This window comes from Chelonoidis abingdonii, chromosome 7, assembly GCF_003597395.2.
Source record: "Chelonoidis abingdonii isolate Lonesome George chromosome 7, CheloAbing_2.0, whole genome shotgun sequence".
NCBI lineage: Eukaryota > Metazoa > Chordata > Testudines > Testudinidae > Chelonoidis > Chelonoidis abingdonii.
This window is the reverse complement of record NC_133775.1, coordinates 35,272,773-35,290,448: the sequence shown is the minus strand read 5'-3', so window position 1 is coordinate 35,290,448 and position 17,676 is coordinate 35,272,773. Positions and strand designations below refer to the sequence as shown.

The 17,676-nt window shown below is 42.1% G+C and overlaps 1 protein-coding gene across 1 annotated transcript in view; it reads left to right on the top strand.

Annotated features, from left to right (window-relative positions):
• Window positions 1-17,676, top strand: part of BCAR3 (BCAR3 adaptor protein, NSP family member) — a 131,405-nt gene that overhangs the window by 4,884 nt on the left and 108,845 nt on the right. The window contains exon 3 of the mRNA XM_032773027.2: window positions 1,667-1,781. Within this exon, the coding sequence (XP_032628918.1) occupies window positions 1,667-1,781 (115 nt within the window). The remainder of the gene's footprint in view (window positions 1-1,666; window positions 1,782-17,676) is intronic.

Sequence of the window (17,676 nt, the reverse complement as noted above, 5' to 3'; positions counted from 1 at the left end):
CCAGTAAAAGCCCCCACTGTATTACCACCAGTGTACGTTGTCTAGAACCAGAGCTGTAAACACCAGTTGCCGTTCTTTTATGTTTGATAAAGGCTGGAAAGGCAGAAGACCAGACTGAGTTTTTTGGTTTTGATTTTTTGGGGGGGAGGGAGGGTGGAAGGAGGAGAGGGATCCTGTGCCGGTGTTAGCACTAGTTTTAAAACCTTTCCCACTTCTCTGTGACTTCACCTTTAGTATTTTCTCCTTTTGGTAAGAGTGTGCGGGGGAGGGGGACGGGTGTGGAGGGGAAATAAGCATAATAGTTTCATGATCAGAAAGTCCTGCCCCTTCTGTTGACATCATTTAATGCATCAACATCTGGGAAATGCTCACATTTGATTTCACACTTTCAAATGAGAAATAGTGCAGTCTTCCTTCTACAGCTTTATGGAACTGTTTTGTTACTGGCATCTGAAATGGGGGTTCAGAGAATAAAAGTGGGTGCTCTAAATCCAGTAGTGTCTCTCAGGTACTATGATTTTATTTAAAAGAATAAAGATTTGCTAGTTTGTGGCTCTACTTAAAAAATAAATTCTTTGCTGGTGGTCTTGGCAGTGCATTTAAAGTAACTGTAACGATGCAATCTGTCTTCTATGATCCGAGAGTTGAGATGCCCAACTTCATAAAAGATACCACAATAGATTGGAATGTTATGAGTCCCACCTGCCAACACTAAAGTGGAGCAAATTCCAAAGAATTACCTTGTTATGCTCCACAGACAAAAGACAAAATAACAAAGGGGAAAGGAAACATATGTGACCTAAAGGCATTCCTCCAAACTACAATGCTGATTCCCCGCCCCCTTCTTTTAAAGACGTTTATGTAAAATTGAAGCATTCTAAACCTTCGTAAATAATTCCCTGAGTTATTCAGCAGCCTATTTTGATAAATTAATTCTGATTTTGCAGAGACTGGGGAGATGGGATAAGATAACTGTTCAACCTCAGTTATTCAGAACTCATGTCATTCAAAATGGGGTCATGTCCCCTGGTGACTGTTAATTACATTAAGTAGTCTCTTCATTATCCAAAATATTTACTGTCCATAATTTTTCATGTCCCCCCAATCAAGTTTGAACTGTATCTCCCTTCATTAATGTACGTGAAAATAGTATGTTAACTTTTTTTCTTCTAAGAGTCTTAGCTTGTGGGTATTTTCCGTTTCTGAAAATGTAATAAATGAAAAGAAATCCTTTTTTATTGTTAAAAATATCCATCAGCATGGATCCCAAATTAAATGTGAAAAATCTTCACCATTCAGTGTGTGTTGAGAAAAATGCACATTTTGTTCATCGCAACTCTGGCTTTTTTAAGAAAAACATTTTTTAATCTACGTAAAGTTACATTGGCCCAAGTGCTGCTACATCATATGTTGTTATAATCGTATAATTAGCCTAATGTCTTTAAGACTGGTTAACTAGTTTTAATGACAGTGTGGAATCCTTCCTTCTTCAGTGAAAGGATTTATCATTGAAAAGGGACTTCACATAATGTATAAATATTTTCCTAAACCTGCTGTTGTTTAGCCCACAGTAACAGAAGGCACCAAAATGGCTCAAGGAGAATTTAATTTACAATGGAGTAATATCTCTCTACAGCATATTCTCTTTCTCTGGGGTTTGCTACAGGACTTACTACATTTGACAGAAGTTGATCTTAGGAAAATGGGAATTGAGAACCAAATCCACCGAACACACATCCTTGCCAATATCCTGCTGCTTCAGGAGGCAGAAAGAAAAAGAGGTAAGAAGTCTGCCATGGTGTTTCCTAGAGGTTTGGAAAACGGATTAATGTTACTTTCCAATCATGGTGTGTGGATCCAGCCTAGCATACAACTTTGTGATGAGGCCCACAAGATTACAGTATTCAGACTGTAACAAGAATGGCTGATGGTTTAGTTACTTGTGGGATACTTGGGAGAGAAGACAAGGATCATTAACCCATTCTCATTTTGGTGTTTGTCAGTAGAGGTCTCCATATAAGTGTCACTTTCTAGCACTCAGTCTTAATCCTAAGAACAAATCATAATTTTAGCAGATAGTATGATTGCCAAAAGGCTGATGAATCCCTTTTCCTCATTTGGAAAGACTGTAACCAAAAAGCCAAGATGAAGCACTGTTCTGCTTAAATTACTTAATTCTTACGAGAAAAGAGGAAGTGAGAAGGGAGTGTTTGGTCTAAAGGAAAAATGGACAACAGAGGCACTTTCCTCCCTCCTTTTCTATATGGGTCCTTGTCCTGAACTGTTAGGATTTAATTAAAATACCTTCTTTTTTTTTTATTATGATACAAGTCTGTTTCGCAATGAAGCACCAAAGTTCTGCTCAGAGGGGCTCATTACAACTGTTCGAGTATGGCAACTCTTCAAAATGTTCTCCTCTGAGTGAGAACTCAGTACAATTATACTATTTACTCTTGATACATTGAAGAGGATCTTTCAAGAAATATTACTCTAGATAACAAGGTCTAGTTATGATGTAGTCTGCCCAATAATTATAAAGTATCCTGGGCAAAGGCTGGCACAGACTGCACAGAAGCCAACATTTTACTCTGATAATGTTCCTGCCTTTCATTCATTTCAGATGAGATGAGAAGACATGGTTGGGACTAGAACCATGTGTAGTGATACTATTCATAAATGTTGACATATGCTAATCTTCTGTGTTTGGAACTGATATTCTTTGTGTCAGGGTTGGAAAAACAACTGTATGCTCAAGCAACCATATAATTTTTTCTGATTTTTTTAAAATCAATTATAGAAAAACTTACATAATTCTGAAGAGGTCAAGTAAGGTAGTTTAACTTCCATAAATCAGAGTATACAAGTCATTAAAATGTAAACTCGGTACCTCATTCTTGTAATCTACATTGTGACTATAACAGGAAACTACAAAACTTGATTATTGCAATGAGAATAGGAGATGTTTTGAGTGGAACCCACTTTCATTTACTTGTGAAGACCGCAATCTTGTTGCCTTCCTTACATACTGTAGTGGGTGAATGGGTGGTTATTCACACTAGAAAATAAATGTATAATCAAAGGTGCTGCTAAGCTTTTCAGCCACCCACTGAATTGGTTTATAGACATTTTATATCAGTTCAACCAACTCAACAGATCTGCCAAAAATCCAATAAAATAACCATCACTGTTCCTTAATTGCAAACTCTTAGGTGAGCACATAAAACAAGGAAAGGAGGTTTATCTCACAAGAATCGTACCAAACAAATGAAAATGTTTGTATCTGTAACTTCAGTGCCAATGAAGGATCAACAAACACAAAAACATTTCTGAAGAATGTGGATAAGAACTTTAAAAAATAAAACATTTACTGTTAGCAGAGTCCTTGGAGATAAGGAAAATATGAAAAATAAAGACTCAGGCAATGAAGCCCTTAATGACATAACAGTTTGCAAATAGTCTTTCTACACAGTGTTGTTTTTCTGACTTCACAGCAACAATATTCCTCTTGAGACTGTATAGCTTCAAATGTGTAGGGCTAAATTCATCCGCAGTGTAACTCCAGTGGCTTCAATAGAATCACAGCAGAGATGAATTTGAACCAAGAATTTTATTCCTGAATTACAACATATATTTTATGTCATCTAGACATATCATTCTATTACCCTGAAAGCTGTATCATTTGGCTGGTTTGGTAATGAAGTGCTGGAGTGTCCTGAGCTAAATTCTAATGAAAATGTCAGTGGTTCATTGTTCTGGAAAATAAAGAATTTTCCCCCTGTTTCTCTTTTTAGCTAATGAACAATTGTGTGTAACTAAAATATTTATTAATTTCAGAGCGGGGCCAAATTTTATCCCATGAGTTACTGTTACCCAATAGACTTATCCCAGAGATGGTCCATTATGTTAAAAAAAACTCTGGGAACACTGTAAAACAGATCAGTTCTCTCAGTTAAACGTGACTGCAAACTGTTTTGTTTTCACAACAGTGACTAATGGCTGTTATCTAGTCTCCAGCCTATTATGAAGTGTTTTTGTTTTGTGTCTATCTTTGACAAAGTGCTGTGTCTAGGAGCAAGAGTACCTAATCATTTACACTGAAAACACTTGTTTTTCAGCACTGAACTGTACTGAAGTCAGACACTGAAGCATTAGTGTTTTCTTTACTTTCCACTCTTAAATAAATGTGCATTTCTCAGCAAAAATTATACCACTGCATTAGTAAAAGATACTTTTTCACTCTGTCTTAATCTGAATTTTTAAAACAACCCAGATTAGCACTAAACTTGTTGTTCAGGAGTTTTCTGTGGAGTACAAGGCAGAAGTTATTTTAACTTGCAAACACTCTCAGAAGATGTTAGGTGTTATTGAAGATACACAGGTATGTCTTCATGGTGATTTTTTTTCATCTCTAAAAAGGTCTGGTTAAATGCACAGGTGGAGGTTTTTTCCACACCTCTGCGAACTCTGTTGTTAAATACAAAAACATGTCTGCCATTTGTGTGCTTCCTGATTCTGCCTTCCAGAAGTATTTGACTTACTGTTTCTCCCCTGCTGATAATAGCTTCTCTTAATTAATTAGCCTCTTATAGTTTGTATGGGTACTTCCACCTTTTCATGTTCTCTGTATGTATAAATATCCTTATGTCTGTGTGTTCCATTCTATGCATCCGATGAAGTGGGTTTTAGCCCACGAAAGCTTATGCTCAAATACATTTGTTAGTCTCTGAGGTGCCACAAGTACTCCTATTCTTTTTGCTGATACAGACTAACACGGAAGCTACTTTGAAACTTGTTTCCTATGAGTATTTAATCCAACCTAGATGAAATTAGAATGAGGCATCATATATTTTGAATCAGTAACTAAGATCCTTTCAATATGCTCTTTGGTTCTGTCTACATGTGGCCATATTCTCTGCTGCAGTCTGGCTCTTTTTTTTTGCTGTTCAGGCAGTGCAAAGAAGCCAAAAACCAATGAAATCTCCCCCATGCCAGGGCAACCCTCACCTTGGAGAGTCCATAGTGGGCCTAGAGCCAACATAGGGTATGTCTACTCTAGAAATGTAGGTTGACCTATTTTAGGTTGACTTATAGCCCCTGCAGTAATCACTGCGGTGGTGCATGTCCACACTACCTTCCTTGGGTCGGTGGTGTGCATTCCACCAGGAGCACTTCCATTGACCTAAGGGCAGTGTGGGGACCTGAGAACCTGGTCTCTCAGCTCCACTAGCAGCTCCCTGCCAGGAGCCCGACTGCCCCAAAGGCTCTTGGGGTTTCAGCGGGCTGCCCCTACCCTCCCTTCCCTGTTCACCACCAGGAACAAGGGAAGCCACCTGGTGCTTCCCCCCCATCCCATTCTGGCTTGTCAGCCCAACCCCCCACCTCCACCTCCACCCGCAACCCCACCCACTCCCTGCCAGGAACCATGCAGCCTTGTCAATTTCATGACTCACCAAGTTGTGAAACTAACACAGTTGCCCCCTTCCCAGCTGGGAGTAGGGGCATGAGTGCTGCCAGGGCTTTTTTAGGGTGGCTCCCAGCTGGGGGAGGGGGAAGAGAGAGGAAGAGTGTGTGTGTGTGTGTAAAACCACGAGGGCTTCTCGCCCCAGTTCCCAGTGGGAGGAAGTTGCCAGGCTTCTTGCCCACAGTTCCCAGCTGGGTGTGGGGTCCAGCCACCCAGTTCTCTAGGGGAATGGGTACCAGTGAAATTGACAAGACAGGCAACAGCCAATGTAAGGGAGGCAGTGTCTACATAGTTACTGTGTTGCCCTAACTATACTAACATAAGCCTTACACCTCTCATGGAGGTGAAGTTGTTATGTCAATGTAGTACGGCACTTACATCAGCAGGAGGAAGGCTGTAGTGTAGACACTGACATAATTAGGTCAACATAAGCTGCCTTATGTCAACCTAACAGAGTAGTGTAGACAGCCCTGATAGTCAATTCCTACACTCATGCAGATTAATTCCTCCTGGAGCACAGCCTGAGCAGGAGAGGCACTGGGCTCCCCAGCAGTGGCAGGGAAGTTTATCGGTTTGGGGGATCCTGGCCGGCAGACAGGGGCAAGGAGCCAGCTGGGGTACCCCACCTGGGACAAGTCTGCACAGCCCCACGCAGCCCCTCTCTGCTGCGTGTCTCCGGCGGGCGGCCCACGCCCCCGGGCTGTGCTGCCCACCTGGGCCCTGCTCGCTCCGTGCTGCCCCCAGACCCACTGCGCTGCCCTGTGGGCTGCAGGGCTGGAGCAGCCTCCGCGCTGCACTGCAGCGCTCCCATCCCCGGCCGGGCCATGGCCCATGTGCCCAGGCTGCTGCACAGGGGCGTCTCTCCCAGGCCCAGCTCGGGATCCAATGGGGCAATGAGGGGGCAGGGCAGGTGGCGGGATTTGGGGAGGATCCAATGGGGGAAGGAGGGGACAGAGTGAGAGCGGGGATTGGGCGAGAGCCTCTCCAGGCTCCGCTGTGCGCCAGAGCAAAGGGAAAAATTGTTTTGTTGTCCAGTGTCTTGACTGAGCATCAGTTGGGACACATGACAAACAAGCAAATATCGGACAGTCCTGATAAAATCGAGACATCTGGTCACCCAATCTCAATAGAGACATGCTGAGCCAGACTGTGGAACCTTCAGGAAGCAGTTCAAATCTTTGCAACCAAGAAGGCATGGAAAACACCACTTTGATTATTCAAAACAGATAAAAATGCCAGTGTTACTATGCATACAAGAAAAGTTACACTTGCTATTCAGGCATTTGAAAATTAAGTGTTTACTTAAAAATTTTTAACAAAGCATTTTAAGTTATTAGTTCTTCATTACTGGGGTAAGTAGCAGAGCAGTACCATGAGAGGAGTAGAACAGGAAGAAGGCATAATTGAGAACCTTTCAAAGTTTTGGCCCAAGCGAGGGGGTATGGAGGTGTCATTTGAGCTCCCCACCTCAGGTGCCAAAATGTTGTGGGCCAGCCTTGAGACCAAACCGTGCTTCAGTTGTGTTGGGGAGGGCTACTGTATTGTAAACAGGTCCTGAAGTGTGATGGGAATGTCACTATAGAAAGGGGAATGTAAATATTAAATGTAAATTTCTGATTTGAGATAACTAAGAAATACCTTTTAGGTTTTACTAGCATTAAAAGCTATTAACTTAAGAATTCATTGGTACCTTAATTGTCATGAACCTAAACACTGTGCTATTTGTATATAGATGAAATTGGACAGTAGCCATAAGAATGGAAAATAAAGTGACCAGTATCAAAAAGTAGAAAGAGAATTTCTTTTGCAGAATTCCAAAAAGTTAGCACTTCATTTTTCAATGCAATTCCAGTTTAGCTGAATTCTGATTAACAACAGTTTGTGGCTTAAACTTACTTAATTTATATCTGAGGAATTTTGTAGAAATAAAATACGATTTTATCAAAATATTTTCTTGCCCAAAAAGGGAATATTTAAATCTTTATCTTTGAGAGACTGGCTGTGTAATATGTCTTGATATTTTTAGTTTGTTTATATACATTTTCCTAGAGAGAATGAGAGATGGAGAGAAAGAGTTTGCCGTTTTAATGGGATCTATGTTTAGATCTTTTATGGATCCATTAGCCTAGTCTGTGTGGTTTAAAAAAACAAAGGCCAATGTTGCTGTATTTAAACAAATACAAGCATCATCTAGTTTATTACCATTCACTATAAAAGGAGATCAACAAGCTGATGTGCAATTAACATACCCTGTCTTCCTGTTTCAGGTTTGGAAAGCTGTTTTTACTTATAAATTTATTTATAAGTAACTATGTGCTACTGTTGAATTTCTTTTCCTTTTGCAGTGGTGTCAAGTTAAGTGCACTGTTTTTTCTTTCTGATCTTTCTGATCTTCTGCTCCTTCATTCATGGTGCAAGGCAGGGCAGGCCTAAGATTTGTGCTATTAAGAAGGGTGATGGGAGAGCAATAAAGTACTTGCTACTCATGTGTTAATTCTAGGTACCTGCAAGCACAAAAGGGCTTCATCCCCTAGAAAACAATCTCTAGCAGTCACATGTTCCAGCACTATAATCTTCCACACTGTATATAGACCATACTGTAGTGAGACAAGCAATGTAGATATAGTGCAGCTATTTTTTTAAAAATCCATCCTCAACTAGGCTAGTAAATAACCATATATAAAGAGGTACCTTATTCTTTAGCAAAGAGTTATCAGAGAGCCAAAGTGATTAACAAAAGAGCCTACTTGGTCCTGCTGTTGAACATAAGTCACTCTCAAACAGATCAGCTTTTGCCCACTGTGTCTCTTCTGCTTTCCTTAAAATCCTTGGAATCACAGCCAGACCTTTCAGTTCAGTAGTAATTCAGTTCGTATAAATCTTTCGCCTTTCACTATCTGCTTTGCAGATTCCAGACTGGAGCCAAAGTATTCTGGTACATTTGCCAATAGACGGAGGCTGCTTTGAACACTTCCTTTAGCATAACAGTTAGGGATAACATCAACACCTGTGTGGTCTTTGTCTTTCTGCTTTCCTTCACAAGTTCAAGGATTGGAAAGTTTTCTCCCACCTTTTCCCAGTTTTAAATGAGGAGCTCAAAAATGTAGACGCAATTACAAAATTATAAACATACAGGTCTGGCTTTTATGTGCCACATGAGCCCTCGGGCAGTCTCAGATCCCAAAAGCAGCTGAGCTTAAAACTACAACCCAGTCCTTTGAAAGTTCAAACTTTGTTTATTCTTACTGTTTCTGTCTGGCTCCCTATTTATCCTAGAGCTCTATGTCACTCAGAAGGTGAATAAAAAACATCTTCAGCATGTGTCTCACACTGAGACTGCTACTTCATGACTTTCATTTGAGATGTCACACAGAGATTGGAAAAACCATTCGTTTCCATGTAGCAGGGGCCACTGTCCCAAAACTACTGTTGCTGTAAAGAAGGGCACTGTGAAGACACTTCCACCTGCTCTTCCCCTCTCGAGCTGTGGGAGGTTTGAAAACCATCCCATAATGTCATCTTTGCTCCCCTTCTTTGGTTCATGACTTCTCTTTGGGGGGGGGGGATGGGGAAGTTGATAGATATGCAAATAAAACTGATTTCTCTTCAGAGATATGGGGACTTCCATTACTTCATTTTCCACTTTCATTAACACTGTTGCCACTATAATGAGAGAAATAGAGTGGAATGAAACAGAGGAATAGAGACAAAAGGGAATAGAATTTATTTTCTTTAAACATGGCCCAGGGCTCCCTTTCATGCAACGCTCTCCCCAAACCACAGTGTCTTCCTTCTCTTCTAATGTGTGTGTGTTACCAAAAAGCCCCAACAAATCTGTTAATACAATGGTAGGGATGCACGGTTAAAAGATCTGGATTCCCATTCACACTTCTGAAGTGGTATTGGGAAAGGTTTTGTCCAATCTACACTAGCACTTAAACAGCTTTCAGCACTGGCTTAGGGGGACGCCATTGTTGCCAACCTGTGTCAGCAGCTGATGAGTTTCCTAGTCTAGCCTGGACTAACAAACTGGGAAATGTTAATGATAAGTTGGTGATTAATCTTTCCTACATTTAATTACCTCCAGTGATTTTAGTTTCTGTGGGAAACTCTCTAACTCCCTCTTACATCTTTTGAAACACAGGAATTCTCATACAAGACCAGGCCAGTGCTTCATCTTATCCAGTTTCCAACAGTATCCAGTACAGGCTAACCCTGAAGAACGTGCATTAAAACCTGCAGCAGGCAGTTTTGAGAGAATCTGCCGGTCACAGTTCCTTAGGTAACTGCACCTCTGACTCCTTTGTGGCCTTCTCAACAGCACGGTACGGTACTGACATCTCAGGTCTCTAGCTGTCACCTTTCTTGGGGCAGAGTTCAGGGACTCTCCTCCTAGACCAGGAATTTAGGCTGCAGTTCCTCCTTCAAAGCACTCTGATCACATCAGCAAGTCTGACTTTAGCTCAGCCCCTGCAGTCTTGCTCTCTCAGGACCAAGGACAGGGTTAACCAGTGACCAGCCAGCCTTCATAAAGCAAAGTTTTACTTATTCAAAACAAAGCACTACAGAGAAAACATACATTAAAAACAATAAACAGATAATTTACAGGAATTAGCTTACCAAGGAGTCATCCATTTTCCACATGGAGACCCTGATAGGAACAAAGTACTTCAGGACCTTTCCACATGATCTGGCCCTCTTGGTCATAGTGTCAAGTCAGTTCTTTGATTGTGTGAGAGTGACCTCTCTTCCTCAGTCAGGATGGTCGCTTTTATACAGAGTGTTTTTTGTTTGACCCCCTCTTAAACCAGATCAAACTACTCTATGCCTTTTCCCCTAGGGAGTCTGACTTATCCAGACATGCTACCTGCCTGGGGGTTTGCCTTAAGTATCTCCAGTGATTTTAGTTCTGCGGGATACTGTTTAGCTCCCTCCGTGAAGGCATCTATACTTATAATCTTTATAGCATTGATGCAATAATCATTGGATCTTCCAGATGTTCATAATATCTGTCACACTGACCACAAAGAGAATTTCTTCCTAAACTTTCTAGCTGCTTCTTTACCTAAGGCCCATTTGTGTGAGGTGCTGAGTGCCCTCAGCTCCCATGGACTTTGGTGAGAGCTGAGGAAGCACAGCACTCGACCAGTTCAGGCCCTTTTTCTCTTCAATAGCTCATCATTAAAGGGTGTTGGCAATTTCCCTTTAAAGGCACAGTACCAAATAAGCACTAGGATGGCACAGATGTATCACGGGACAAGTATTATAAAAGTCACACAGACCTTGTTTCCTATTCTCGACTGCTGTGACAGGAAGTAGGGCAGTTAGCCATCCCTTAATTAGGTTGATTCTGTATTATTTTATGACTTAAGATCTTGACATGAACTATGTGAACTGAAGGCAGTCAGTGCAGCTGACAGAGCATCAGCGTCAGATCTAGTGCCAGACCCAATGGTCCTCAAGAAGGCAAAACTCCCATTGAAACCCCTATATGTAAGACTCTGAAAGTCTATACATAAATCTCTTCCTGCATCCTATTATAATGACATCTCTCGCTGAACATTTGCTAGTCAAAAGCCTTCAGCTTTCTCTGAAAATGGAATAAAACTAGCAGGAAAGGAATATAATGACTCATACCAGAGTATTCTTAGCATATGTAATAATGTCAAGTCACTAGCCCCATTACTTAGCACCCAACCATGTTGTGAAGGAAATCTATACTCATTGGCTAGTTCTTATTCATAAAAACATGACAATTTTAAAAAACCCTGAGTTATTCATCTATAAATTACACTGCCTGGAAATTTGCAGGACAGTTAAATCTATCAGCAGAGACCAGTTCACATCCTAAAACTGATTTAATTCTGGGGCATATTTTTATACATTCATGAAACAGTAGCAGAATTGGTCCAGTCAGAGCAGCAAGAAATGTTCCCCTGTGCTGTGAGGAAAATATTAGTACTTCCCTAGCATCTTCCATCTGATACTCTTATAAAGTGCTATAAAGGGCAAATCTTCACAACACTTCAGTGAGGTAGGTACTTCAGAGTAGTAAATGGAAGTGTAGGAAGGTTAAATGACTTCTTACAAGGTGACACAGAGCTACACCTATAACCCAGTTCTCCTGACTCCAAGTCCTGCACCCTCGCCATAATCTTGTCTCTCATGACCTGCAATGATGAGCGTGCTAGTTAAGGATTGCTATCTGGACTACGTAATATGTTGCAGTGAACCCTCAGACCGTCCAAATCTTATCTGCTTTCTTGTTTCATCACCAGTTCAAAAGTCAGCTTGGCTATGTGAAAAGATTTTGAAGCCTCTTACGTCAGTTTCTAGGGTGGCTCTGAACTCAGTTTAAGTGAATTTGGGCTGAATTGTGGTTTCATGTTGACACCAGGCAAAACTCAGCATTTCTGACCTAATTTTCTGCGAGTTCTTTGGGTTCGCTGAAACCTGAAGTTCAAGAGCTGAGAACTCACAGTGATCAAAAGTGTTGAAAAACATTGCAGTGAAACCCAGTAAACCAACACAGGCAAACTTCAAACAGCTCTATCTGGTAGGCTATAAAAAGGTAGTATACTTAAATGTTAGCATTTCACTTCTGAGTAGTACATCAGAATCTAGTACATTGACTACAGATTTATCTATTGTCGTCTTCTTTTTCCTGATGGTGGTTTCTGTTCAATTCTAGACTCAGATTCTTAGCTGATGTAATTAGAGCTGATTGAGCTACATCAGTTTAAACCAACTAAGAATTTGTCACAATGGGTTCAGTTTTCTCTGAAATACATGGGAATTTCTGGGGAAATCTGGTGGATTTTGGTTAGGAGCCACTGGCTAAGTCTCTTGTGGATATGCGTACATAGCAATTAAATATCTGTTTCTGGCCTGGATCAGCTGGCTTGGGCTCAGGCTGCAGGACTGTGAAGGTTCTGTGTAGATGTTCAGGCTCAGGCTGGAGCCCGAGCTCTGGGAGCCTCCCCTCTGCCAGGGTCCAAGAGCTCAAGCTCCAACCTGAGCCCAAACGTCTACACAGCCCTATGAGCCTGTGTCACCTGTTGGTCTTTAATTGCTGTATAGATGTACCCTGTGAATATCTTCTTTAATTAGCTTTAAAGGTGACCTAAGATGACTACTTCTAATTGGGAGTGTGCTCTTTTTACTCTTTTTTTATGGGTCAGAAGAGGAAGTGTATGTGTCCATTTGAAAGGTTTATTTTCACCTTTTTTTAACCTTAGAAATATCAGAAATATCTAGTCTGGTCTTTGTTGGTTTTGCTGGAGGACCTTCTGGATATCTTAAAGGATGTTTATTGTGAACCTTAGTTGAGGTGGTAGGTATATCAAATATTTTAACAAAGATTTCCTTTTCCAAAAGTGTTAATTAGGCAGTGAAGTTAAATAGATGTAACCAAAACAAATTTAACTGTTTTACTAAAAATCTCTTCCTCTCTCAAAAACTCCTTTCACTGTCTTGAATCATGTGATGTTACCTTTCACTAATTCTCAATAACTGTAGAATCTTCCAGAGTGGACAAGACCTGAATTTCTAATGTAAGAAACAAGCAGAAAAAGAACCTTTACAAAATGTAGGCCTTCTTTATACATATCATAAAAAAACACAGAAGTACACAAGCCCCCACCTTTTCCCCCTCCTCTGTACGTCACCTTTAAAAGGTATTTTTTCTTATGTTGGTTATTTTTATTTTGCCTAATTGACCTAGTGGTTGTGGTCTGTATCACCAGGCCAGAGATCAGCTTCCAGCCAGAGTTGTCTAGTTTTGCTTATAATTGCAAAAGGTTTCCTTCTTCTATTAGCCTAGTTTTAAAAGGAGGGTAGTATCAGTATTTTCCAGAAAGATAGCCACATGAAGATGATGAGTTCTACTCATCCATCAATATGGCAAGGATTTCTGTGTGTAAGCCCCAGTGGTGGTTGTGGGTCTTGCCCCTTGTAAAACTGTAGACATTGATAAGAGATTCCAGTGTCATTTGAGCAATTTTGTTCTTTTATATATTTTTGAAGGTCTGAGCTATACTTAGTGTTAGGTTGATATAGCTACAATGCTCAGGGGTGTGAAAAATCCACACCTCTGGGCAATGTAGTGATGCTGTCATAACACCCAGTGATGCAACTAGGTCAACAGAAGAATGCCTCAGTCAGCCTAGCTACCCTTGCTTTGGGAGGTGGTGGTCTTACACTGATGGAAAAAACCCTTCTGTTGGTGTAGGCTGTGTCTATACCAGTGGTTCTCAGGGCCCACAAGGTGTTACGTGGGTCGCAGGTTGAGAACCACAGCCCCCCGCCCCCACGCCCCGCAAAAAAACAAACAAAAAAACTCCTCCACAGTCCCCCATGTCCAGCACTCCCTGCCAAGGCCCCTCCTAGAGGGGAGGGCACCCCCACCCCCTCACTGCCCAGAGTGCTCCCCCTCCTCACAAACCTGCCCAGAGACCCATTCTCCCACACCCTTCTCCACTACGGCACTCACCAGTGCCCTTCTGGCAGTAGCACTCCAGCAGGCTGCCAGAGGCTGTCTCCTCCTCAGCCTGCCCCACCCCCTTTCAGACCGGAGTGGCAAATTTTACATTCTTTTAGCACACAGCTGGGCTGCAGCTGTGTGCTAATTGGGCTGCATGTGGCGTATGGGCTACAAGTTGAGAACTGCTGTTCTATACTGTGTGGTTATGTCAACATAGCTATGACACCATAGTGGTGACAGTATATTTCCTGTAGTGTAGACAAGCCCAAAGTCTCCCTGCTTTTCTTTTTCTGGCATTTATACTGTTTGTTTCTTGAGTTATGTGGCAATATTAGCAGTGAGCATGTCTTAGAATTGCTCAGGCTTGTAGCTAGGCAAACAAAAGTGAGGATGCTTTGGGAAGGCAATAAAAACATAAATGTAGTAGGCATCCTCCCCCCAGAAAATTGTGACATGTCAAGTGCAATCTTCTGTGTTTTAGAAGGTTCTTAGACAAACAAAACCAAAACTCGAAGAAGGAAGCCTATTTATGATTTATTTGGAATTGTAGGAAACAATTTGATGACAAATTATATGGCATTAAAACACCAACAAACATGTATCAAAAACCTTGTCTCAGAAATACTCATATATACTCAAAAAAGGGCCCACATTGGATTTACGTGGTTCTATTGTTATCCTCTCCTCTGTACATGTGGCAGGGACCCTAGACTCCACTGTCCACCTCCCAAAAACAATGAGGAGTCCTCAGCCCACCCTCACATTTGAGTCTATATAATATTTTGTTACCAAACTTTCTGTTTAGACAAAACCAATTTGAAACCCACTGATTGGTTTTTGTCCTCCCTCTTTCCCCATGTGACAGTCTTTCCTTTCATGGCTCTTTCCCCTGTGTCCTGTTCTCTTTCGCCCTCTAGGGCCTGATCTACAGCCCATGGAAGTCAATGCAAGTCTTTCAACTGACTTCAATGGTTTTTGGATCAGGCTCTAAATCTCTCTCCATGTTTTTTTGTGCCTCTGCCTTTCTCCTTTCTCACTCATTTCTTCCATAATCTCCCATTAGCTCCCAGTCACAGCTCTCCTGCTTCCCCTGGCTCCCTTACTTTTGCTTTCTATTCCCTGTCTACCCTTTCCTGTTCTGTTTTCTCCATGCCCCTCTTTAGCCCCTTGCTCAAGTTTTCTTCTCCCACTCCTACCCCATATTCCAATCACTCACCCCACACTTCCATATTCACTCTCTTGCCCTAGCTGAGGCTCCCGTATCTTTCTTGCCTCCACTGTATTTCTTTCCCATTCTCCCACTGCTCCATCAGTGCAGGCAGCCATGTGCCCCAGCCATCATTAAAGGTCTGTAATGTATTATTTCTACCTGTACGTTCTGATGTTGGAGGCAGGGTCTGGCTAGGAGTAGGTTGTTTTGTCCTCTGGTGAGGTTAGTGAGATGGATTCCAGTACCTTTAGAATTTTTGATTTTTAAGATCAGGTGTTCTTATCTCAAAGTAAAAAAGAAAAATAAGCTCCTTGGGCCAAATTCATCCAGCTGAAGTCAATAGAGTTACACGCTCTTACACCAGGCAGTGATGCTCAGACTGAGGCACGCAGGCTGCAAGTGGCTCTTTAATGTCTCCTGCAGCTCTTTGCAGCACATGATATTAAAACACTGATTTAATTATTAACCAATTAGGATGTTTTTACTATGCTATTAATCAATTGTAGTTGATGAAATAATACTTGGTCAGTCATTTTGCTGAGAGAATAATATATCAATATATAATATAGATATAAAACTAAATATTTCCCCTATCATACTGCTTAAATACAAATATATAGTACTATAGTAAATGGAACAATGAATTCACACTACTGTGGCTCTTTTGGGCAATGAGGATTGTTAATTGGGCTCCTGAACCGCTGAGGTCTGAGTATCACTGCACCAGGACTTAGGCTTGGTCTACACTACGTGTTTAAACCGATTTAACGCTGTACCCGTCCACACTACGAGGCCCTTTACATCAGTATAAAGGGCTCTTTAAATCGGTTTCTGTACTCCTCCCTGACGAGAGGAGTAGTTGCTAAAATCGATATTTACAATATCGGTTAGGTTAGTGTGGCCGCAAATCGATGGTATTTGCTCCGGGTGGTATCCCACAGTGCACCACTGTGACCATCTGGATTAGCATCTGAATCGAATGCAGTGGCAGGTAAACAGGAAAAGCCCCGCGAAATTTTGATTTTCATTTCCTGTTTTCCCAGCAGTGGAGCTCTGATCAGCCAGGGTGGCAATGCAGTCCAAATCCAAAAAGATGTCCAGCATGGACCATACGGGAGATACTGATCTGATCGCTGTATGGGAAAACATTCTGTTCTATCAAAGTCCGTTACAGAAGACGAATGCAAGCGTTTGAAAAAAAAATCTACATGCTACACAGTGCTGCGTGAACAAGCGTAACGGGAGCCAGAGACTCAAATGGATGCTCATGGAGGGAGGAGGGAGGAGAGAGGGTTACTGAGGACTCCAGCTATCCACAGTCCACAGCAGTCTCCGAAAAGATTTGCATTCTTGCTGGGCTCCATGCCTTAGGGTCAACACATGTCCGGCGTGGTTCAGGGAATAGCTCGTCAATTTACCCCTCCCCCATGTGAAAGAAAAGGGAAAGAAAATCATTTCTGACTTTTTTCAATGTCACCTGTGTCTACTGAATCGTGGTAGACGTGATGCTGCAGCAGTGAAGAGCAGTATCCGCTCCTCTCCCTCCCCGTGGCAGACGGTACAATATGACTGATATCCGTTATCACCATCAGCCCGTGATGCTCCTGGCTCGCTCAGGTGAGTGGCCGGGGCGCCTGGGTAAAAATAGGAATGACTCCTGGTCATTCCCAGTAGATGGTACAGAACGGCTGGTAACCGTCTTCATCATAGCAACTGGAGGCGTGAGCTCATCACCCCCTCCTTTTGTGTAAAGAAAGATTCTGTCCTGCCTGACTGTCATAGCAGCGGCATGCTGGCTTCTCTCCCCACAACGTTTAATATGCTGCTGGACTGTCATAGCGCAGGAGCTGCTCCCCTCATTTTATCTCAATAACAAGTCACTGTTTCTTATTCCTGCATTCTTTATAACTTCATGACACAAATGGGGACACTGCCACGGTAGCCCAGGAGTTGGGGGAGAGGGAAGCACGGGTGAGGTTGTTGCAGGAGCACCCCCGTGAATGGCATGTAGCTCATCATTTCTGCGGATCTGACACGAAGCAGCTGTGCTCTCTGATACACTGGTTCTCTAGTTACACTTGCCCATATTCTAGGCAGATGATTCTATTTTTAGAACCATAAAGGAGGATTGACTCGAGGAGTCATTCCAGTTTTGCCTTTGCGCCCGCGCCGATCTCAGCCAGGGGCACCCATGATAGCAGCCGACAGTAGAGAAGGACAGATAACAGTCATCTCATTCCAATTTACACTGCAGCAGACGTACAGAACGACTGATAACCATCTCTGCTATCATGCAAAAGCAAGTGAATGCTGCTGTGTAGCGCTGGAGTATCGCCTCTGTCCGCGGCATCCAATACACATACGGTGACTGTTAAAAAAAAAACCGCTGAATGGGCTCCATGGTGGCCGTCTGCCAGGCAATCAGGGAAAAAGGGCACGAAATGATTGTCTGCCGTTGCTTTCCCGGAGGAAGGAATGACTGATGACATTTTTGCCCCATCCGCGACAATGATTTTTGCCCCA